The 25,151-nt window shown below is 31.9% G+C and overlaps 4 protein-coding genes across 7 annotated transcripts; 3 read left to right on the forward strand and 1 right to left on the reverse strand.

Moving 5' to 3' along the window:
* Positions 1–2,555: 2,555 nt before the first annotated feature.
* On the forward strand, positions 2,556–4,916 carry LOC105803069 (protein IQ-DOMAIN 6). Its single transcript, XM_012635076.2, has 5 exons — positions 2,556–2,857; positions 2,944–3,192; positions 3,629–3,856; positions 3,939–4,052; positions 4,124–4,916. Exons 1-5 carry the CDS (start codon positions 2,792–2,794, stop codon positions 4,778–4,780), a joined length of 1,314 nt encoding a protein of 437 aa, XP_012490530.1. The 5' UTR covers positions 2,556–2,791; the 3' UTR covers positions 4,781–4,916.
* Positions 4,917–6,239: 1,323 nt separating this feature from the next.
* Positions 6,240–11,480, forward strand: LOC105802934 (ATP-dependent zinc metalloprotease FTSH 4, mitochondrial). 2 transcript variants are annotated; one of them, XM_052633575.1, is made up of 7 exons: positions 6,240–6,495; positions 6,948–7,020; positions 8,329–8,592; positions 8,817–9,053; positions 9,142–9,263; positions 9,351–9,827; positions 10,178–11,480. In XM_052633575.1, exons 1-7 carry the CDS (start codon positions 6,469–6,471, stop codon positions 11,105–11,107), a joined length of 2,130 nt encoding a protein of 709 aa, XP_052489535.1. In that variant the 5' UTR covers positions 6,240–6,468; the 3' UTR covers positions 11,108–11,480. The 2 variants fall into 2 exon arrangements, with proteins under 2 accessions (XP_052489535.1, XP_012490337.1); XM_012634883.2 differs by having other exon boundaries at positions 6,948–7,008.
* A 1,498-nt stretch (positions 11,481–12,978) lies between these two features.
* LOC105802703 (LOB domain-containing protein 22) lies at positions 12,979–15,027 on the forward strand. Of its 3 annotated transcripts, none has more exons than XR_001136300.2 (3): positions 12,979–13,411; positions 13,501–13,814; positions 14,476–15,027. XR_001136300.2 is itself a non-coding variant. In XM_012634621.2 (3 exons), the coding sequence occupies exons 1-3, from the start codon at positions 13,108–13,110 to the stop codon at positions 14,579–14,581; spliced, it is 561 nt and encodes a 186-aa protein (XP_012490075.1). In that variant the 5' UTR covers positions 12,979–13,107; the 3' UTR covers positions 14,582–15,027. The 3 variants fall into 3 exon arrangements, 2 of the variants coding, with proteins under 2 accessions (XP_012490075.1, XP_012490001.1); XM_012634621.2 differs by having other exon boundaries at positions 13,664–13,814; XM_012634547.2 differs by having other exon boundaries at positions 12,979–13,814.
* A 5,885-nt stretch (positions 15,028–20,912) lies between these two features.
* On the reverse strand, positions 20,913–22,036 carry LOC105802633 (NDR1/HIN1-like protein 13). The gene has a single exon (XM_012634428.2). The coding sequence runs from the start codon at positions 21,889–21,891 to the stop codon at positions 21,058–21,060; it is 834 nt and encodes a 277-aa protein (XP_012489882.1). The 5' UTR covers positions 21,892–22,036; the 3' UTR covers positions 20,913–21,057.
* Between the last annotated feature and the right edge of the window lie 3,115 nt (positions 22,037–25,151).

The raw sequence follows: 25,151 nt of genomic DNA on the forward strand, positions 1-25,151 counted from the left end.
TAGGCTTGAGTTTTGTTTCACCATTTGAGTCTCCTGTTATAATTAATTCTATTAATTTTTATTGTTAATATTAGATGTTTATGGTATGCATCTTTCGATTAAATATTAGTTCGATTGACATAAATATTGTTGTTAATGTAAGATAATGTGAATTTAAATGCATTGAAATGTAATATCTTTTGAGAACGGGTTATAGGTAAAAAAAACACATGCAGTCAGAGGCTGGACAAATTAAGGAGCACACCAACCAAAGTAAAAACATTGAAAGTAATTAATTAACCCAAAGAAACTCCCAATCCCCAATTTGCATGTTTTTATTTATTGATTTTTATTACTTCAATGTGGCTGTCACTGTCTTCTTCACATTTCAATTAGGATTTAAATTGGAGCCCAAACTTGACTTTCTTTTTACTCCAATTACAGCATTACACTGTACTTCTAAGATTGACAGAGAATCCTAAGCTAAAAATATTAATTCACTATCAATAGATCTTACTGTTTTGGGTTCTATGAACACATTTGAATCAAACCCTTCATTGCCAACGAATTTCAAAATTAAGAAAAAAGATTTGTCCTTTTTACACTGTAAAGTTCAAATGATATTTGTAGTTTTATGAAATACTTGCAGGCATCAAATCACCAACCAATCAACTTCTCACCTTTTTTTCTCCTTTGTTTTCCTATGCTTAACCTTATATAGAAAGATAATTAATTATGAGTTTAGTCCTTCTGTATTAAACTGTATACTTGTTGTTTGAATTAAGGGTGGAGTGGAAAAAATGTTTTCTTCACCAACAACAATAATGTTTCTAAAAGAGATTATAAAAATATAGAAAAATAAAGAGATTAATGTTTTAGTGGTGTCGTAGTACTAACTTTTCTAAAAGAAACGATAAAGGAGTTTTTTGAAGTTGAACAGCGATTTAACACTGTCCATACAAGTAGCTTAACCACTCTTCTTCTTTTTCATTCTTAGGGTGAGTTTGGATGGGCGGTGCATTTACCTGCGGTTAGTGTAAAAATAGCGGTGGCGGTGAGATTAGACACTGTAGCGATACTGTAGCGTGAGACAAAAAGTAAACTAAACGCACCGCACCGCACCCAATCGCCCATCCAAACCCACCCTTATTTGGAGAAATGAGATACGATACCAGGAAAGTTTTCAAATATTTATCAAATTAAAACAAAATTATTTGGTTTTGAATGATTCGTTTATGGGTTGAGTCGGATGTTGACAAAGTTTTAGACCCATTTGATAGGTTCGGGTTTACTTTAATACCTGAATTCTAGTTCGGATAAAAATGTTAAGATTGGGGTCCGGCTCACCCATATTATATTTTTATATAATTTTAAAAAATATATAAAATACATCACAAATATTAAAATAAATATTTATACTTAAATAGGTGCAACATAACAAGCAAATATTTCTAAAATAATAGCTTTCAAAATAGACATTTTTTTTACTCAAGACTAAATAATCATACCCATGAATAGGTTTATTAGAAGTGTACTGTTGTAATTTCTATTTTAGTTAGATATGAAGAGTGCAACATAAACATAGTTAGGGGGTTGGGTATAACAGAAGAAACCAAACAAAAATGTTGAGAGGAGAGATTAGAGAGATCCTTTGTCGGGTAATTTGTTGTCTTATTTTATTTTTTTCGGTTTCCAACTTTTGATATTTGTATAAAACAAAGGCGACGTACCTTTTCATACGACAGTGGGACCAAACAATCTCGAATGCCATAACACAAATTTCCAAATTAAAATGTCAGAGACTCAAAAAGTGAAGGAATTCCATTGAGCGGGATCCTTTCTCCCCTGCTTTTGAATTTCAAATTATATCCCAACTCCGTTATTGCCTCCTTTTATTTTTGCTTCATTTCTACTTTTACACTTCATTTTACTTAACACTATGATTTAGTCCTTATAGTTTTATTTAACATAGGTTCACATATACCTTAGATCCCTTTACTCTTCATAAGTTTAAACTTTAATCCTTCTACTTTTATGATTTCAAAACTCTAATCCGATGTTAACAAGAAATAAAAGTACAAGAACCTATGGAATATTTTAACCTTTAATATAATCTGAAATTAGGAAATTTCGGAAGGAGATCAAGAAAAATTATAATTTTTAAGAGATTAAAGATAAAAAGAAAATATTACATGAACTTAAATTATTAATTTTGGAGGGTCAAAATGATTTTTTCATTAATTAAAAGTTTTTCCTTGATACAAATTTTACTACTATTCATTACTCCAAAACCCTTAAATTGGGAAACAATACACATTTAAGCATGCTCAAATTCAAATTATTCCATTTAACCAAGAGAAGAATGCCCTTCCTACCTGATCATTAATTAGGTGAATTTTTTTTTCCCCTAAAATGAGCATAGTACAAGGATAAAAACTAAAATTTGACCTACTTGTGTAAACTAATGATATTATAAAACTAGGGTTAGATTTCAAATTGAGCATAGTAGAAGGATAAAAACTAGAATTTGACCTTTATTTTCAGTTTTCTACTCACCATTTTGGGTTCTTAGTGGTTTTCAAAATTTTAACTCGAATATGTTTCCTTTTTCTTAAAAGAAAGGGATTTTTTTTTCTCTTTGAGTCTAGTTGAAGACTTAAGGATCCCCCACCTTTTTTTTTTGTGCAAAAAGATTTCCTTTTTGTCACTCATACTCTGTTATCAATTGTTTCCATCGTTGCCCATTTCCTTTTTCTTTTCTTAAATAACAGTTGTTTGTATCTCTGGGAAAAATATATACTTTGAAACTACCATGGGTGCTTCAGCGAAATGGGTGAAATCTCTTATTGGTCTCAAGAAAACTGTAAAAGATGACCAAGTAAGCTCTACTCTTTTTTGTGGTTCATCTCAAAGTTACCTTACTGTTATATAGAATTAATCACCAAAGTGTTTTTTTTTTTGTAGGAAAAGATGAGTGGCAAGAGCAAGAAATGGAAGCTATGGAGGAGTTCTTCAGGGGATGGAATAGGTTCCTCATGGAAGGGTTTTAAAGGAAAGTTTAAAGCAGATTACGAAGGATCTGATTCTTCACCAAGGTCTGAAGCTTTCTCTGCTGCCATGGCTGCTGTGGTTCGAGCTCCTCCTAAAGATTTCAGGGTTGTAAGGCAAGAATGGGCTGCTATCCGCATTCAAACTGCTTTCCGAGGCTTCTTGGTACTTTTTTCTGCCCTTTGTTTCCTTGTTTGGTGTCTGAGAAAGCGAAGGAAAGTTTCTGTAGTGTAGGTTCTTTACTGTTTGAATTTATCGGTGTTAAACACATACTCTTATTTAACGTTCACACTCGAGTTCGAGTAATATAGATGGAAGGGACTAAGCTAGACTTGCTGAGACACTACCCCAAGTAAACCAATGCTTTCAATGAGGGGCTTTATCATGATTTGATCCCAGATTTAGAGGAAAAAATGTGTTTGAACATGTATCAAATTGTGTCTGTTTTCTGTTTTTATCATTTTGCCATAACCACGCCTATTTTGCCATGTCGAATATATGTCTGCCGCTGGTATGTACCCTGGTGTGTCTGTGCTCACCGTGCTTGTTTCAGATACATTTGGTGATGTTGTTCAGCTATTTACCAGCAATACTTTTGCAGGCAAGAAGGGCTTTAAGGGCTTTAAAGGGAATCGTGAGGATCCAAGCCTTTGTTCGCGGTCGACAGGTGAGGAAACAGGCTGCTGTGACACTCCGGTGCATGCAAGCTCTCGTTCGTGTCCAAGCTCGTGTTAGAGCTCGTCGTGTCCGAATGTCCATCGAGGGCCAGGCAGTTCAAAAGATACTCGATGAACACCGCAGCAAGGCCGAACTCTTGAAACAAGCCGAGGTACCACTAACTGAAAACTTTAGTTCCTACATCAATGTCGTTATAAGCTGTTCGGATAATTCTATGTCGAAATATTTTTCAGGAGGGCTGGTGTGATAGTAAAGGAACATTGGATGATGTTAAAATAAAGCTACAACTGAGACAAGAAGGTGCTTTCAAGAGAGAACGAGCACTTGCTTATTCTCTTGCACAAAAGGTAAGGGAATTCCCTAAACTTTGCACCATTGTTTATATCGAAAGATGATCGAAGCTTATTTGGTTTTGCAGCAATGGAGATTGAACATGGATTCAAATACTCGAACAAATAGTTCGGTTTCTGTTCCATATCTCAAAAACCAAGTGTTTGATAAGAATAGTTGGGGATGGAGTTGGCTTGAACGTTGGATGGCAGCCCGACCGTGGGAAACTCGATTGATGGAGCAATCACAGGCAGACCCTTCCGAACCAACTCCACCATCAAAAACTTGTTCAGAGTCTAGAAAAACTACTAGACCGACCGAACCGTGTTCAGTAAAGGTACGAAAGAACAATGTCACAACTAGGATTTCAGCAAAGCCTCCCCATATTGGTCAAGGTACTAGATCATCATCGAGTCCAAGTTCCGAATTCCGGTTCGAAGAGAGCTCCGCATCATCATCGATATGCACATCTACAACACCGGTCTCGTGGAATACAATGCCGACTTCAGAGAGAACGGAGAAGACGGGGAATAGTAGGCCAAACTATATGAACTTGACAGAGTCTACCAAGGCAAAACAAAGAGCTGCAAATCATGCCTTACGAAGAATCCAAATGCAGTCCATGGATGAGTTCCAGTTAAAGAAAACAGCTGGTTTGTATGATGGGGATTCAAAGAGTAGTGTGGGGTCGGATCCTACGGTCCATATGTCTCGGCCACTGTATCCACCTACGAGATTAGGTTAAAAGTGGTTGTGTCTGTGATTAAGTAGATCGTCAGTTTTATTATGTTTTCCAACATCTTGTTGTTTAGTTTTAGTGTGATGTAGCAAACAACTTATTGAGTGTTTTTGTATCTAATTCGACGGCAATTCATTCTGCATTGGTAGTGTACATTAATTTTGTCTTAAAAATTATTTTGATCAACCGATAGATATGTTCATGATATGAACTGGGATTGGAGCTTGTTGGTCATTTTTTTATCCAACATATGGGAATACATATTTTACCTCCATTAATGTACTATTGAGGGGAGGTGGGACTCTCTCTTGAGAGTTGTTCAAGGGGTATGTAGATGTGGTTTAGCAGGAGAAGTGATTCGGGATGAGAATGGACATTGGATCGTTGGGTTCTTGCGCAAGATGGAGATCAGTTTGCAAGTTGAACTGTAGGGTGTGAAAGATGCCCAACAACAGAAGTCTAGAAAAAGGTTATATTGGAGTTAGATTTGACAGTAAATTCGCATTTCTTAAATTACGGTGTCGATGGAGATCATTCTTTGAGGGTCTGTTTGATTGTAAGAAAAATTCGATTAGAGTTTTAAAAAGAAAAATCTTAAGTTTTTACGTAAAATTAAGTAATAAGGAAAAATTTGGATTTCATTTTGTAGTTGAATAACTAAATTTTCTGTAAAAATATTCAAATTTATTTTTGCAAAAAAATTTTGAAAAGTAAATTAATGATCAAAATGAAAATTTACTAAAGTCCTTGTACTCTTTATAAATTTATAATTTAGTCATTAACCTTTATTTTAGGAATTTAGTTCTACTTTTTATATTTCAAAATTTAAATCCAATTGTTAACATTGAAATTTAGGGTTCATTATAATGTCAATTTTAGTTACATGGTTACTAAAATTTTTTTATTTCAAAATGTCACGCACGTCAATAGATTTAACAAAAAATAATGTTAAAAATTGGATCTAAAATTTGAAATCTGAAAATTTGAAGGATTAAATTCTTGAAAATAAAAATAAAAGATTAAATTTCAAATCTATAAAAAGTATAAGGAATTCTGACTTCGCCTATTTTGAACCAAATAACTTTCAAAAGAAATATAACATATTGTAAAATAAAAATAGAGTCAAATCGAGCTAAACATCTATTTTTATTTTTGAAAATAATATTTTAAACTTTTTTAAAGTAATAAACATAATTTTTAAAATAAGATTGATGGTCAAATCGATGAGATTATTAGTTTTGGTTCGATCAATTAATTCGATCTTAGTTAAATAAATTTTAAAAATCATAAAAAAATGAAAGGGTAAAAAATTCACAAAAATTTTTAATATAATAATATTAATAGTTTCACAAAAATTTCAGATATTCACATTTTAATCCAAAAGTATCTCCCAAAAGAAAATGACAACGTTGAAAGGGTCAAAAAAGGAATAAGAAATGTCAAATTGAAAGGGGAAACATGTCATTTGGAGTAGAAGATCTTCTGCTACTGTTACTATAACTAATAAAACAAAAACCGAACCGAATTTGCCATTTCCTCACTTACGGTTCGTTCTGCTCTCCAGATTTTCCTCTTTTTTACTCTTTCATTTTTCCCATTGTCCTTCATTTTCTAGCCAACCAAACACGCCCTTCAGCACCCATATAAGGAAAAAGATAGAGATCAGACCTCATTTTGGTCTCTGTAAAAAGGCGATGTCTTGGAGACGGTTAATCACTCAGGTTCCTTGCCTTCTTTCTTTTCTCCTGATTTTTAGGATATTTTTTTAAGATTCTTTGCTCCATTTAATAGATTGGATTTTGTAGGATATGAAACTTCTGAAAATTTGGGGGTTGTGGAAACCCTAATCTTGAATATCTTGCCTTGAACATTCCAATTCGAGTTAGGTTTTAGTAGAGTAGGTAATTAAAAAAATATTGGAGTTGGGATTCATTTTCTTAAGGGATTGAAAGCAATGACGTCATCCATCTATATATTTTCAATGAATTTTTGCATGAGATTCTGGTAGAAATGGTAAAGAATTGCACTAATCGGATTGGTGTGAGGCTTAGTTAGTATATTGTGTGTGTTATTCTTGTTTACTAAAGAAGCAAATTGCATGTTAGACAGGGGTTTGAATGTTAATTCTTTAGATAAACAAGTGAGATTTTTCTTCAACTTCATCTTAAAACAGGTTTCACGACAATCGGAGTCGGGACGAATCGGTTGCTTGTTTAATAGAACTAATCTTTCTGGTATGTTTAGGGGTGAGCATTCGATCGAATCGAATTGAAAATTTTCGAGTTAATCGAGTTTTCGAATCTCATTTTATCATCCTAACTTTATTTGAAGTTTTCTCGAATCGAGTCGAGTGAGATGGAATTCGAATCGAATCGAATCGAATATATTTGTTCGAGTTAAATTTTAAAAATTAATTTTGGGTCCTTGTAACCATTGTCACCCATCGTAATAAAATTTGTCCACCTTAATCAAATTTTTTATTAACTTTCATCATCTCATAATTTATTTATTAATTTTTTATATACTGGTTAGCTTATTTGTTTGCTTAGTTGTTTCAATTATCTTCGGATTCTTGTCACTATGTATTATATTAAATATAAAAATATGATTTTTAATAAAATTTATTTTAAAATAAAATTTAAAATTGATACCAATATAAAATTTTAACACGAATATTTTATGACATAATTAAAATTCAATTTTAATATAAATATTCAATATGACTAAACAATTCAATAATATAAATAATATAAAATGTGAAATTTAATTTAATAATATAAATAGTATATATAAATAAAATTATTACTATTTATGTTTAGTGATTTTTTGGATAATTTTAATTTTTATTTGAGAGTAAAGGGTGAGAAGTAAAAGTTTAGGGGAAAATAAAAGTTTTGGGGAATAAAAGTTTGAGGAAAGTAAATAGGGAGTAAAATTTTGGAGGAAAATATTAAAAAAATTGGAGGGGAGGGTTTGGGGTAGATGGGATGTGGGATGGGAAGAGAATAAAATTTTAGGGAAAAAGTGGGAGGGAGTAAAAATTTTGGGGGAAAATAAAAGGTTTTGATGGTTTTTGAGAGTAAAATTTTGAAAAAAAATGAATTGAAGAGTAAAATTTTGGTGGGAAATGGATTTTGGGTAGATTGGGGGTTGGGAGGGGAGGGGAGTAAAAGTTTTGGGGGAAAAGTGGGAAGGAGTAAAAGTTTTGAGGGAAAAGTAAAAAAGTTTAGGATTTAGGGTAAAACTGTAAAATATTATAGTTTGATATTCGAATTATTTGAATTATTCGAGTTATTCGAATTCGAAAACTCAACTCGATTCGAACTCGAAATTCGAAAAAAAAATTCGAGTTGATTCGAATAACTCGATTAACTCGAATAACTCGATTCGTTTAACTCGAAATTCGAATTTTTTTTCGATTTTTTCGAGTCGAATCGAATTTTGCTCACCCCTAGGTATGTTTGTTTCTTTTTCAATAAAATACATGGATTACCCTTTCATTGTTCTCAACTCAAAAACTACTTTGCCTAAGCTGAAATCTTGTTTGATTGCAGGTAATAGCCTTTTGAGTAACCAACAGAGGTTTAGGTCAAGCTATGTAGGCAGTTTAGCTCGAAGATTCCAAGATGCGTATGAATCTACTGAAGTTGCTAATTTAAGAGAACTTTACCTTAGAAATGATCCTGAAGCAGTGATAAGACTATTTGAAAGTCAGGCATCATTACATTCTAACCGTTCTGCACTTTCTGAGTATGTTAAGGCATTAGTCAAAGTTGATAGGCTGGATGAAAGTGAGTTGCTTAAGACATTACAAAAAGGTGCATGGTCTTGTTCTTGTGCTTCTCTATCTCTCTTTAAATTTTCACATTGCTTCTTTTTTGTTCTGTTTTTTTTTGTTTTCTTTTTCACTTTTCTGGAGAAATCTTTTAAGACATGCTTAGAAATTCTATGTTAAACTATAATTTGTTCATTTCATTCTGGACGGTTTCCACTCTTTGCCTTTATTAATATTTGTTTGCTAAGAGATTATATTAAATTACAGGTATATCTAGTTCAGCAAGAGAGGAAGAGATTAAAGGTGGACTTTCAGCTTTGCGAAATGTGGGAAAACCTACAAACAATGGTGCCCTAGGAACTGCTAGTGCTCCTATCCACATGGTGTCTTCAGAATCAGGGAATTTTAAAGATCAATTGTGGCGTATTTTTCGCAGTCTTGCACTTGGCTTCTTGTTGATTTCTGGTATTGGTGCACTTATTGAAGATAGAGGGATTAGTAAAGGTAGAGCCTTTAAGCAGCAAGTTTCTCTCTCAGTTTCAAACGGAGCATGTCTTTTTCTGAATTCTGACTGACTATTTCCTCGTTTCAGGACTTGGTCTACACGAAGAGGTGCAAGTGGTGGAATCTAACACAAAATTTAATGATGTCAAAGGTGTTGATGAGGCGAAGGCAGAGTTAGAAGAAATTGTTCACTACCTTCAAGATCCTAAGGTAATTTCTGTTTTGGTTTTCTTAACTTTGTCTCACTCACTCACTCACAACTGACACACTCTCTAAATATGTTCGTCTTTCTTGCAGCGTTTTACTCGTCTTGGAGGCAAACTTCCAAAAGGAGTCTTGCTTGTTGGTCCACCTGGCACAGGGAAAACTATGTTAGCAAGAGCTATTGCTGGCGAGGCTGGGGTACCTTTCTTCTCCTGCAGTGGCAGTGAGTTTGAAGAGATGTTTGTTGGTGTTGGAGCTCGAAGAGTGAGAGATCTTTTTTCTGCTGCGAAGAAGCGATCACCATGTATTATATTTATTGACGAGATAGATGCCATAGGTGGAAGACGTAATCCAAAGGACCAACAATATATGAGGATGACATTGAATCAATTACTTGTTGAATTGGATGGGTTTAAACAGAATGAAGGAGTTATTGTGATAGCAGCAACTAATTTTCCAGAATCATTGGATAAGGCATTGGTAAGACCCGGACGAGTTGACCGTCACATTATTGTTCCTTATCCAGATGTTGAAGGGCGAAGGCAGATTATGGAATCCCACATGTCAAAGGTATTATGTTGACTGTAGAAGTTAATTTCTTCTAGGAGTTTTGAGTTTAAGTTGACAGCTATTAGTGGCAGATTCATCAGATTTGTGACAGTACATCAGGTGGACTGTGTTTGGCAGGCCCCATTGGAGCATGTTCCATAACATTTGGCTTGATGTTAGCTTTTCAAACATGCTTCTAATTATTGTCTTCGCTGTTTTACATGTTGCTTTAGTTGCATCAACATTCTGTTGTCTAATTTTCTGTACTAGGTTTGTCTTATATTTACATTAACGATTAGTTTTTGGGATATTTTTGGTAGAATAATTGTGTGCAGCCATGATGTCTAACGATTCGTTCTTGTTCATTACAGGTCTTGAAGGCTGAGGATGTTGATTTAATGATCATTGCTAGAGGTACTCCTGGATTCTCTGGTGCTGATCTAGCAAATTTGGTCAATATTGCTGCTGTAAAGGCTGCAATGGATGGTGCCAAAGCAGTTACAATGACTGATCTAGAATTTGCAAAAGATAAGATCATATTGGGAAGTGAACGCAAGTCAGCTGTGATTTCTGAGGAGTCACTAAAATTGACAGCTTTCCATGAAGCTGGCCATGCCCTTGTTGCAATCCATACCAATGGGGCACTTCCTGTTCACAAAGCAACAATAGTCCCTCGAGGAAGTTCTCTTGGCATGGTGTCCCAGTTGCCTGACAAGGATCAAACAAGCTTTTCTCGAAAGCAGATGCTTGCAAGGCTTGATGTTGCTATGGGAGGACGGGTTGCAGAAGAGCTTATCTTTGGGGAAAATGAAGTTACTTCTGGTGCAGTGTCTGATCTTGAGAATGCGACTAATCTAGCTCGAAAAATGGTTACAAGGTATGGCATGAGTAAAGAAGTGGGGCTTGTTACTCATTTTTATAATGACCACGGCAGAAGCATGAGCACTGAGACTAGACTTCTTATCGAGAAAGAAGTGAGGGAGTTGCTGGAGAGGGCTTATAACAATGCAAAAACCATTCTCACCACCCACTGTAAAGAACATTATGCACTTGCTAACGCATTGCTTGAGCATGAGACACTCACAGGAAGTCAGATTAAGGCTATGCTTGCCCAGTTCAACTCTCAGCAGCAACAAGAACAGTGTGAACAGAGGATTGAACCACAGAATGGATCTAAGTTCAACCCAGTGCCTTCAAGTGCAAGTCCAGCCACATCTGCCGCTGCTGCAGCAGCAGCCACCGCCACCGCCACTGCAACTGCTGCAGCTAAAGGCAAAGGGGTTGCTCCCGTTGGATCTTAGCATGGAATGAGCTGGTAGGGTTTCTTGCCTGTTGGTCATTTATTTAACTGGATGTGCACATACATAAATTCTTCTCCGGCCTTTAGGTTTTAATTAACTTTGCCTGATTGCTGCTGCTGCTCTGCTGCCACTGGGTTTAGTTATGTACAACCTTGTGTCCGACCATGTATTGAAAGATATATAAGAATGAGTGACTTTGCCATGGGGTTGTGGAGAAATGCACGGCTTCCCCCTCCACCCCAATTTTTCCTGAACACCCTTTTTGACAAATTTCCTCGTGGTACAGTGGTAATGTTCCATTGAATTGAAGAGTATACTCTCCTTGGGATAAATTAGTAAAAAGCCTTAATAATAAAGTGCTATATTATCACCATTTTGCTGCTGGAGTATATTTTGATTACCTGGTCTTTGTGTTATTTTGGAAAGTAAAAAAGTCGGGAAATGCAGGGTCCTTTTTGCCAACTTAAAAATGTAATAATGTAATGGAATCTTTTAAACGAAATGCAGGTTCTGGGTAACTTTTGTTAATTTCTAAGAAAATTGTTCAGGTAATTTAGCACTTGTATTATACTCTACTTCGGTGTCAACTTTGCATCTTCATTCATTTTGGTACCTAGCAGCCAAGAACGTGCCGCCTTATTTGTTTACATCTTTTTTCAATTTAATTATTATTATTTTTTGAGTTAAATTTGATCATTAATTTTTTTAAAAAGAGTCAAATTTAATTTAATAAAAGATTAACTTTTTTTAGAATAAAATGTACTTTTTAAAAGATTTGAGTGTGAAATTTAATTTTAAAAAGTGGTCAATTTAACAAAAGATGTAAAATTAAAAGTTGAATTTGTTATTATACCATTTTAAAAAGCATGGTTAGTGTGCATTTTGACTTTTAATGGTCTAATTTTTATTTTTATTTTGAGCTCTTATTCTTTAAAATTTATTATAGATAAATAAATATTGAAAATTTTCAATGATGTGTTAAATATATTTTTATAAACTTTAATTAATTAAAATATTAAAATAATTAAGATGAAAGGTTAAAATTTTAACTAAAATTATTAACTGTGATAATTCAAAGGAAGTATTTATCTTAGAAAATGGATAAAAAAAGTATACATAAATTTTGGCCTAATATATATGTAAGTAAACTTTAATTTGGTATATTGTACACGTGAAATTTTGATTGTGGTTTAATTATATACATGAAACTTTGATTTTAAATTAATTATGTACATTTAAAGAAAAAATGCATCAACTTATTTTTATATTGAATACTTATTATTACTTGTATATGTGATATGTAAATGTAAAATAATATTATATAGATAATGGCATTTGTGGTTTGTGAAAATTAACTTAAGTCAACATTATATATACAAAACTGTCCAAAATCGATGTCTATATTTAACATTATATATTGGATCAAAGTTCATATTTATAATTTTATCCCTCGAAAAATTTTGTTAGGGTGAGGCCCAAACCCGACCTGGCCGTGAAATAAATATATACATTTTTTGTGCATTATAAAAATATTAAAGTATATATGTTACAACAATAATATGTTTAAAAGAAAAATAGTATCTACTAAATTAGCAAAAATATTAACTAAAGGGGCTTTCTATATATTTAACAAAAAAGAGTTTAATTTACCTCTTTTTCTAATAAAAAGTTAATAAGAGAAAACATTCATCAAAATCAAGTAAGCAGATAAATTATAGTTCAAAATGCAATTATCAAAATAAATAAATAAATAGTTTCAATTTTTTAAAAATATTTTATTAATTTAAAAGAACGATTGCACGTAGGGTACCACGTTCCCTAATTTTTCTCCAAACAAAAAAGGAAATCAGTTTACAAAAAGAATGGCTTAGGGTTCTTTCTTTCTCTCTTTATTTTCTCCTGTTCTTATTTAATGTAATTCGGGGATTATTTTGCGGCTGGATTTCTGCAAATTATCCATGAAATAACATTATTATATTTAGAGCACAAATCCCAATAGTATGCAAAGTCACACGGCGACCAACAGCGCCGCTGGTCCACAAGCTTGTGCTGTTTGTAAATACCAACGTAGAAAATGCACCAATAACTGTCTTTTGGCTCCATTTTTCCCTGCTAATCGCCATAAAGATTTCCTTAATACCCGTAAACTTTTCGGGGTTCGAAATATCATCAAGCTCATTGAAAATCTTAACTTTCAGCAACGTGTTATTGCCATTAGAACCATCATTTTTGAAGCTAATATGAGGGCTCAAAACCCCGTTGGCGGTTGTTATGGGTTGATCTGCGACTTGAATAACAAAATCGGTGAGTACAAGACTCAACTTAATCTCGTTAATCAACAGCTTGCTATTTATAAATCACAGTCAGTTTTTACTCAATACCAACAACAACAGCCGCAGAAGCAGTACAATGATGGTGGTGATCAGAATTTGGATGCTGGTTTCAGTATATTTGATGGTGGTGGTGGTGGGTCGTCGCCACCATTGTTGTCTGCCTATGATGTGTTTGAATCTAATCTTGTTAAAGCTGAATTGGAGGGTTCGAATGTTTTATCAGATGTGGATGAAGATATGAAGCCATTGTTTGGTAATAATAAGAGAGACCAATCGTTTTCATTTGATTCAGAAGGGCATGTTGTTTTCTCGGATGATAAGAAGGAGCAGCAAACATTTTGCTTTGACTCTGGTGGATCCAAAATTCAAAACAGGTTTGATTTTTGGGTTTATTTTTATATTAACAAAACTGGGTTTTTTTCCCGTCTTTGGTTAGTATCTTGTTATTCCATAAGTTAGTATGACATTTTGATTTATTTTTTCTGATTGTCAATGTGAGTTTGAGGTGGTGTAAAAGGAAGTTTTAGTGGTCATAAGGATTTAAATGCATTAAATGAATCCATTAATCTTTTTTTATTACTATAGTTATAAAGATTTAGTTGATGTTTTTTCAGTTGGAAAAGAATTCATTGCCTTTCTTAGTACTCAGAGCTTGCCCTTGAAATGGGTCTGATCCGGCTTGACTCCTGACTACTAGTAAATACTTTAATAAGCACTTTGAACCTTTACTTCAATTCCAGGGCTAGTTGCATAGGCTTTAGTAAGGTAAATTGATTGTAAAAGATAAGATTTTCAAAGCATGAGGTTTTATGTATGTTGGAAATAATTCATTTCCAGGGCTAGTTTGCATGTAACTGGTTGTACTGTCCTCTGAGAAAAATTCGAAGTTGAAAGAATTGAAAGATGCATGAGAGTAGAAAGTTTGCAACATATAGAAGAGTTAAATATAAGATATTGTGAAACATATAGAACGGGCGTACAGCAATCTGTTTGGTTTATAAATTGACAACTCAAAAGGCATTGTTTTTATTTCAGTGGTCAACATGTGTCAAAGGAAAGGGGTGGCTTAATTCAACATCAGCTGAAGAATGATCTCAATGGTGGTGCTTCCCTGTTTACTCTCACTAGTGGCAAGGAATAGAGAGATAGAATTGATTTTTGGTATCTTTTTTTTCTCTAGCTATGATGTAAATATGGTTTTTACAAAGCAGGTTGTGCACAAAACAGAAAGTATTTCTGTTTACATGTTTGACAACAAAGGAAAAAGCTAAAGAAGTAAAAAAGAAAATTGTAGCCTTTTGAAGTGTTAATTCCATTTTGGGTTTAATATGTTAGATTTTGCTCGATGATTTTATTGTAAGGTGAGTGAGTTAGGGAAGAGTCGGAGTTTGTCTTTCAGGATGCTTGAAGCTAGTAAAATTGTAGCCGAGAATAGGGAGGTAAACCTACAAGAGTTTAGGTAGACAAGGTGTGATGTAATATACTTCTAAGGAATCATGTTCAAAGGATGAGTTATCTGATATGGATGCTTTTATTGCAATAGGAGTTTTTAGTTTTATTTATTTATGATATCAGGTTTTATTAAGAGTTTTAGTGTTACTTATTTTCTCTATTATATTAGGTTTTTATTTCCTTCATAAACTCTAAGTTAGGAATTCTATTAAGACTCTTTTCTTTGTTATTAACAATCTATAAAAGGGTGCCAATATGAAATAAAGAGATAAGCAATTATTTTATAAAAAAGAAACGTTATTTTGGAGGGGGTTCAGTCAAGGACGAATCTACCTTTTGAGTAACCATAGGTCGAAGCAAGAATTCTTTCTCGTCTAGACCTGTGACTAGATCCTACGCCAAGGCACATAACAACTTGGTATCTGAGCCAGCTGTCATGGGTGACGAAAAGACTTTGACAACCAAGCTGGAGGCTTTCATGGAACAAATGGCCACAAGGTAACAAGCATTAGAGGAGAAGGTGGCAATATTATCTCTTTCGGTCCAAAAGATAACGAAAGGGGATTCAAAGAAAAATACTGAAGAACAAGGCAGCAGCGGAGGCACGAAAAGGAACTCAGACTTTAAAAGGATCAAAATGCTTTACCCATGTATGCATGGTGTTTATATATATATATATATTTTAAAGGAAATATATGGAGAGAAAGAGATGATGATGAAGGAGAGATAGATAGATAAATACTTGGCTTGCTGCAAGAAAGAGTAGGACCATAAGCAAATGTAAGAACAGCCAGTTGATTGCATGAGTAAATGCAGGAATTCAGCTCGTGATGCTTCATCGAGGTTGAAGACGGCGTCCATGAAAATCAAATATTATTCCAACCTTTTTTTTCTTTGGGGTCTTTTTTTAGCAGTAGGTAGATCCTTTCACGGATCCATATACTGCTGGTTTAGGGTTCATGTCATTTGATTTTTTTTTTTTTAGAAAAATAAATGATAAGAAACTAAGATAGCTGAGAGGTACAAGAGGTTTTTTTTTTTTGGTTTGAAAAATAGCAACAAAGCTTTATATATATACAAGGGGAGAACTTGGAAAAGTATTCAGGAGATTGATTGATATAATCAAAGCAAAAAAGGTTAAATTATGGTTTTAGTCCTTTACTATAATCAATTTGGTGGAAGGTTAGTTCTATAGGTATAATTTCATCTTTCTATTGCTATTAATGTTATACCTTCGTTTATATCAGTAGTACCGTTTAAAACAAGTTTTGTTAATCGGGTGATGTGGATTTAAAAAAGTTTGAAACTTGAGGTTAAAATTGGAATTTCAGGGTTTTAAAAGAAAACTTCGTATAAGCTTATTAACGAAAATACTAAAGATTAAATTATGGTAATTTAAAGTATAGGGACTAAATCCCCAAGTTGAATATACTAGAGGGACTAAAATATAATTTAACCCTAAACCAAGAGAATAGGCAGGCCCAGCCCAGCAGCCAGCCAAAGAAAATATGGAAAAGTAATGTTCAAACTTCAAAGTCTTCCTTCTCCATGATTTCTTTGAAAATAGTTAGTCAGGCAATGCAGATTCCCTTTTACCCCACTTTTTTTATTTTTCTTTTAAAAAAGTTTCTTTTATTTAAAGTGTTTTTGTTATTATAATATTGCAATTAGTTTTTTATAATATTGTTTTTTTTATTTTAATTTTTTAAATATTCACTTAACACAAATTTAAATCACATTATCCCGTTCTTAATTTTAACATTATATATAAAAATAAATTTACAATAATTATAACATAAAATTAAATCAGTATAAAGCATAGCAGATGAATATGTAATAATATTATATGAAAAATACTTTTATAATTTTTTTAATGACCTAAAACACCATGCCCTAATTTTATAAATCCATGTTGGATTGAGTCTACCATTGTATGAACACAATCCTTTCCCATTTTAGTGTGTGTCACTAACACTAAATCTTTGTTCTTTCTTTCTTTCTTTCTTTATTTCATGTTCATATATGAAAATATATAAAATACTTTATAATAAAATATTTATTTCCTAGTTGTTCCTAATGATTTTAACATGTTATCAATTTTAAAAGACTCACGTAATCACACTCGATTTTTGTTTGGAGAAAATACTCATCGATGAATTATTAATACATGCTCTCATCTTCAACTTGTGTCTTACCAAATTTTTTTCCATTAATAATTAGTAAGCTTATTTTAATTAATACTATTACTAATTACTAATTACCTACCATATTGGAAAAGTCAAGTGAAGAAGAAATAGAAATGTTTTTGAACGGTTAAGACTTTTGACAAATTCTCTTAACTTAACTACCACACACATAGTATTGGTCTCATGCATCATTGGTGAATAGTAATATAAAATATCATTATTAGATTAAATAAAAATGAAGGACTTGTAAATAAATATTAATAAATTTATTTAAACATAATTAAGCATTAATTGTAACTATTATAAATAAATATTAATAACTATCGGATTTAGGATATTGTGTTTAAGGGTTTAGGGTCTAAGGTTTATAATGAATTATTATTTAATTATGTTTAGATAAATTTATTAGTGTTTATTTATAAGCCCTCCACTATTTTTTGTGTTATTTAACGATGATGTGTCACATTACTATTCACTATGGTGCATGAAACTTATGCCCCAATAATACATCAAATATTCTTCTATATATATTATTTGGCACTGGACGATAAGTGCAAACAAACTAAACATATTTCAAGGTTAAGTGTGAGAAGGATTACCTTGTATTATTTGGGATGTAACAGTACTTGTGTCTCGTACTAATAAAGACCAATGAGGCCATAAATCTAACTACTTAAAGAGGAAAAAAACAAGGCTAAATGTTGGAATCTAACCTTTTAGAAGATGTTCTCGTAAGGGTTTAACATTTCAAAATGGTCATATAATGGTCTAACATTTATAAAAGTGCTTAAATAGATGCCAAACCTTTTCATATCCAAAATTCGGAATAAATAAATAATAAAAGAATAAAACCTAAGATTGTTGACAATTACAACTAATCATGCTGATTTTTTGAGTTTGCATTTGTTGTAATGTACATATATTGGCATTGACAACGATTTACATGAACCGCAAATTTAGCCATTAGCCCCCAAACTCAGCCGATTGGCACCTCTTAGATCGGCCGAAAAATGGCTTTCTTGGCAATATGCTATTGAAGCAGACAAGACCATGTGAAAATGCTGTATTCCTTTTTTTTTAACTGGTTCTAAGATTTTCTCCACTTATCTTCTAGCTTTCAGCATGGTCCCTCTCACCCCCTCTTGTGTACGTCTCTTGATAAATTTTCATAATCTAGTCCCTGCGGTACAAAATAAGTAAATAAACAAAAATAAAAAATCGAAAATATTGAGATTAGAATTTTAAACACTTTGAATATAATATCATAGTTTGTTTGTTTTTGTTTCATAATAATTTGTTCTTGGGGGGTATGCCAAGATTTGATTGACCCATCTTCCATGCATTGAAGCATCCAATTTCAGATTCTTGTTCCTTCATGGTGTGACACCATCTTCTGCCTCTCTATCCATTATCACCTTCCCATTTTGGGTCCCCCATGCACCCATTTCTTTTTGAGGTTGAAAATCATCCTATCAAAACGAAAAAAGAAAAAGAAAAACACTTTAACGTTCATATGCTTGTACTCTAGCAACATAGAATGATGTAAAAATTTTACGTAAATATAATCCAATTTTTATTTGGTTTGAATATGTTTTAATTATCATTATGTTTTGTGATGGATGATGCTAGTGATTTGCAATACATAAACACTATATATATACACGCGTATGTGTGTGAAAACCATGTATTTAATATATAGAGATATATTTAAAATTAACATACAACGAATAATGAAACATATTATTTAAAACTAATTAATAATAACATATAAAATATATACGATATTAAAAATTAGATTAAATTGTGAGTAAAACGAAATTTAATTACGTAAATACATAATATTAAGAGTACTAAATGAATACAATTCTTTAAGATTGTGTTGTCATTAATCCTGAGTTGGTGTCAAGTTAAATTAGATTAAATTGTGATATCGGCTTAATCAACAACACTATTAAAATGTGCATATTAAAATAAAACTTTGGTCAAGTGGTTAATTTAAGGTTTTGTTAATGTAATTAGTAGTAGATTCCAATCCCATTATATATATATATATATATAATTTTCTTAAATGAGTTAGTACCCGGTTAACTTGTGACAACAACTCGATTATTAGACGGTCCAAAAGTTTGGTATAGACTGTGAATACACAATCCCTATGGTCCTTTTGTCACATTTCCTATGGTTTTTTTAGTGTCTTCATTGCTCTTGATTTAACTTACCAAAGAGGCAAAAGACCAGCCAAATGGTCCAAACCCATAAATGGCAGTGAACCTCAGTGGGATTTTATATATAAATATAAGTATATTTATGTGTGTGTCAAATTGTATAAAAGATTCCTATACTATGTGATCTTTTCGATTTAATCCATTTATCTTAATTTGATTATTTTTAATCTTGAAATGTATATTTTTAGTTTTCGGATTAAAAAATTTCCCATCAATTTCATCAAATAAGTCGATGTAACATATGTACTTTCTGCATTTAAAAACGTTTGCCCCAACACAGAAACCATTCATTTCAAAAAGTAAAGGAATTAAAATAATAAATTAGAGTAGAAGGATTAAATCATAAAAACGTATTTTACAGGGACCTTGTCTAGAATTTAGAGAGATATATAAAGTGTTTAAATAAGAAAGGGAAAAAATCTGACAAAATTCCAACTGCCCCTGTATAAGCAGACCAATAAGACACAGAAACCACGTGCACTTGAATTTACTCTCTTTCGCCATCATGGGATGCACTTGACTCCCATTATTTATGACATCATACGTCACATTGACAACTCTCTTTTGCCCTGTTTTTATTATTTAAATTAAAAAGATAATATTAATAATAAATAAAATTCTTTGTCGGTAATTTTTTTTTAAGATTTATGTTTATTTGATCTTAAATGAAATTAAATAATGGATTTATACTCGAATTTTATAAATAAAGATAATAATTTCGGAAAATAACTTAAAAAAGACAATAATTTCATCACAAAAGAATATTAAAGAAATAATTGCAAGTTGCAAACTTATGAATTTCTTCCAGTACTTTCAAGTTTCTAGATTTTTTTTTTTTTAATTTTCCTGCATGGAACAGTTTGGATTCAGATTCACGGAAAGCAAGAGAAAAAAAAAGCTGAAAAATCATTAATTTCAGTACTTTCAGGCACATTCTAATATCATAAAAAAAATAAAAATTCAAATATAACCCTCAGTAATATATGATTGGTTTACTGCTCATCACGCAATGCCAAGCACACTTTTTCTGGGGAAAAAGAGAGAGCCAAAAAGCATTAATCTAATAGTCCTTTTCTTTATGGTGATCATAAATAAAATTATAAAACCTGTCACACAAGGAGATGACTTTTAGCAAAGTAAGTTTTTTATATTAATGAGTAATTAATTTTCTTTTATAACATTGCATTTCATTAAATAAAAATGAAAACCCAAAATTCACTTACAACATAAAATATCTTCATAATAAAAAAAATTAACAAAAAAAACCCCCTAATTTCAACTTGTTCTTGAAAGACTAATTCACCCTAGATCTGCTTGCTAATTCATCCTTCAATTGTTTCATGACATTTTTGTAGAACCCCCCAAAAAAAATTTCAAAAGCATGGAGAGATCAAGGGAAAAATAATACAAGTAAATAAAAAGTCAAATTATTGTTTTATCGCTCTACTATACTTAAAATTAAAGGTTTAATCTTTATACTTTAATCTATCATAATTTGATCCCTTTATCTTTATAATATCATTACTTAATTCAAATAATTAATCATGTAACTATCGCTAATCATTCCGATAAAATAGTAATAGTGTTAACTAATTGAGCTAAGTAATGATATTATAAAAGTAAAGGGATAGAATTATGTTAAATTAAAATATAATGACTAAATTCTGAATTTGAGCATAATAGAATGACCAAAACCGCAAATTGACCTAAAAACAAATGGAATTAAAGGTACTAAATTGAGAAATTTTGTGGTCTCAAAAAGTCCATTTCCAGATCTTGATCCGAAGATCGACCTTACACTTGGACCCTGAAACATTGGCCACCGACGGTGACTTACCTTTCGGCACAGTCCCTTTAATGTCATCACACGTAACTCTAATCCCCACTTTCTTGCTCTTCAATCCATCCATTTTCACTGTCACTTTAGTATCCATCTCAATTTTCAACGGGATCCCATTTTTCTTTTTCAGATCGGGTCTCAAGTTGTTGACGGTGTCGGCATCTAGATCACTTGATGTCGTTATTACAACTCCCTTGAATGTTGTCTCGTTTTTGCTGTTACTGATGAACGCCGGCAATGTGCCGTTGCCTATAAACACATCGTTGTTACTTGTAACGCATGAGAGGGTGAATGGGTCGTAAGTGAAGGTGAGGTGGGAATTTGGGTTTTTGGAAGAAAGGGTTAAGTTGAAAAGGGTTGAGAGATGGGAGGAGGCGGAATCGGCGGTGGTCGTTAGGTTTAAGCGGTGGACACGGAGGGAAGCGAGGGTGAAAGAAGGGCGGTGAGGGCGGTAAAGGACGTAAAGGATGGAACCAGCTATGGCAACTAAAAGGGCAAGGATAAGGATGATGAGGATGGTCCAGAAACAGCAGCAGCAGCAGTAGTTTCGGCGGGGACGGTGGTGGTGACGGCGGTTGTAAGGCTGACGGTAAGGTTGGCGAGAAGTGGGGTTGTAGAGATTGGATTTTGTTGCTCCACCGTTGGTTGCAGTTGTTGTAGCAGCTGGGGGTCCGGCAGTGGCGCCGTTGGCGGGGGGCGGGGCGGCGGTTGTGGTAGCGGCGGGTTTAGAGGAAGGGAAGACAGACATTGTTAAAGAGAAAAAGAAACAGTGGCGGAGGGGTGTAGTACGAGAAATGGGAGAGTCAAAGAGATGAGATTTGTGGAGAGACAGAAGAGTGAATTTGAGGAGAGGAATGGAAGAGAAAAGTACACTCCAACCAATGGAGATGCTGCCACCTCACTAGATTATGAATATTTTATTTTATTTTCTCATTATATATATATAAATAAATATATATGTCTGTCGGAAGATTGCGTGATTTCAATTTTAAAAAGGGTGTTAAATCGATTCATCAAAAATTTTATTTTATGATTTTTTAATAATAGATTTAATCGAATAGGACGAACTAGTCAAATGGGTTAGATTGATTAGACCGACAATCCAATGACTTTATCGATTTGACTAATGATTCGGTTTTGAAAATCTTAATCATTAGGTCTAGCTATAAGTTCAAGCTCGATTGGTAACGTTGCTATTGTAACATATAAGAATATATGCGTTCGAATGTGGTTAAACACATACAAGTAGTAGGAACTAAGAAACGTATCAAGAAATTATAATGTTAATTCAGATTTATTGTAGAACATTTTAAAAAATTAAAATATGCCACAAGTCAATGTAATATTTGTTAATTTAGTACTTTTATTTTCAATTTTCAAATTTCTAAATTCAGGTTAAACAATTAAACTTATTATGTCATTGTTAGTAAGGAGATTTTTAACTTCAATGCCGAGGTTAATAATATACTAATATTTTGAACCTGAATAAAAGGACTGAAATTAATTTAATTTATAAATTTTAAATATAGTCCATGTACTAATAATTAATGCCGAGGTTAATAATATACCAATATTTTGAGAAATTAATTAAATGTAATAACCCACATAAATATTTAAAACTTCCATGTAATTTATTATTTTCTATAGTTTACATTTATTATAGAATCTTCATACACGTACAAGAGTTCTAATAGACTTATATTTTTAATACTCCATATACTACTACATGTGATTATGATATGAAAGTGAAATAAACCTTAAAATATTAATATATTGTATGAATATATAATATATTAGCACCATATATAAATACTCACCGACGGAATCGATTGAGCCTTAATTCGATTGACATGAGTATTGTTGTCAATACATGAGAATGTGGGTTTGAGTGTGTGCATTATCCTCCTATTTATAAGTTAGAAAGGGTTATGGGTAGTTTTAGGCATTGTGTATAAAAAAGAGCAAATATGATCAGAAATTATAATGAGATTATTCAAAATAAATAAATTTATATTTTTTAATTCGTGATAAAAAATTTTAATTTTTAAAAATTTGAGACCAAAATATCATTTTAAGCTAATTTTGGCCTTTAACCTTTAAAAAAAAGGTCAAATTTGACAATCAACCTTTCAAAAAAGAGTTGAATTTTTTGTTCCTTTTATTTGAAATACCGACAAAAATGTTAAAATTTTAAACATGACAACCCTTACGGTAATCCACGTGTATTTATTAATATATATATTCTTAATAGTGAACTAGTAGATATCATACATTACAATCATTATACTTTATTTAATAATTTATTTATTAATATATTAATTATGGTTACAACTATAATTATGGTTGGTGTTGCAATCACTTTTCATGAATTATTATAATTATGATTTATAAATTTATTTTAACACAATATATTTACTTATTAATATATAAATTGTAATAAAAAGTGAGAATTGTAATAAATTATCATAATTTTATGGAATTGAGACTAAAAATATTAAAGGAACTAAAACTATTAAAAAATTTTTTATAATAAGGGCAATTGAGTAAAATGTACTTCTAAATAATCTTACATCCCGTTAACCAAACACCGAATCTTACATTCAAGCCAAATGAACCAAATAAGATAATCTCACATTCCACTCATAATGTTACATTCTCATAATCGTATTACGAAAAGTAATCTAAAATTCAGCAAATCAAATATCCCAAAAATTAAGTTAAGACATACATGTTGATTCTTATAAAAGAAAAAAACAAGGATGAAATAATAATATAAAAATCCCTCAACTTCAAGGCAAAGACAATAATTTTGTTTAAGAATTTCGGGGTCAAACATAAATATATTGTGTTAAAAATATTTAAATTAAATTATATATTTTTAAGAGGAGACAAATTTTAAAAATTTTCATTTAACGAGACTTAAAATGCTTAAATTTAATATTTTAATTATTGGAGGGCCTTCTATAAATATTTCACCATTTGGCCAATGGGGCCAAGGCCCCCGCCTCTTCGCTACGCCTCTGCTCACCTTTGAATAAGTCCCCCTTTTGTTTGTTTTTTTTCTCTGAATATGCCATTAACTTTAGAATATAACAACATAAACCCCTAACTTTTAATTTATATCTAAATTAACCTTTAAAATAAACCAGCCTTTCATTTAAAATAAGGTTTACACTCAAATAAGGGCTTATATATTTTGATTTCTATTATGCAAGGTTTTCAAAATCGATTTAGATAATTTGATCCGTGTTCAGTTTGATTTAATAAATTATTAAAAATTAATTATTAAAATTAGAGAAAACTTGTTCAAACAGTTTTTAGCTTAATTCAATCAGTTCTAGTTTGTACTAGTTTTACGGGTCAATCAATCCAACCTTTTATTTCAGACCAATACCATGATCGATTGATCCGATTCTGAAAAATTTTAATAAAATATCAATGATTGAATCTGTAACGTGTATTATGAAGCTTTAAATCCATCATTCCCATGAAGTGAAAGGAAATTATTATTGGGTTGACCAGAAAATATGATAGATTTTGTTCTTTGAAGGCAAGAATTAATGAAAGGTGGAGCAAAAGAATAAAAATATAATTACTAGTTAAATCACCCAGTTCCAGTTGTATTAACTTATAACCCAAGTTAATTAACAAAAGCATCCACTAATTAAATGAGCTGGCTTTGATTATCAAAATCATTAATTTTGTACTTTCCTTAACACACAATGTCTATTTCAAGGCTTTAGCCTTCACTTTTCTTAGATTAGACAAGTTTAACAAAATATTCATTATTTTTCAGCCAATAAAATATCTAAAATTTTATATTTAAAAAAAAGAATCTAGGTAACTTGATATCCAGATTTAAAATTATAAAATTATTAAAAACAAAAATATTTTAAGAAATTCTATAATTCCAAATCAATACAACAAAATAGTGAAACTTTTAATTTAAAATAGTTTCTTAAACATATTTTAAATATATTCTACTAATTTTGTTTCTATAATTTCTTG

Source organism: Gossypium raimondii, chromosome 7 (assembly GCF_025698545.1).
Source record: "Gossypium raimondii isolate GPD5lz chromosome 7, ASM2569854v1, whole genome shotgun sequence".
In the NCBI taxonomy this organism is placed as follows: Eukaryota; Viridiplantae; Streptophyta; class Magnoliopsida; order Malvales; family Malvaceae; genus Gossypium; species Gossypium raimondii.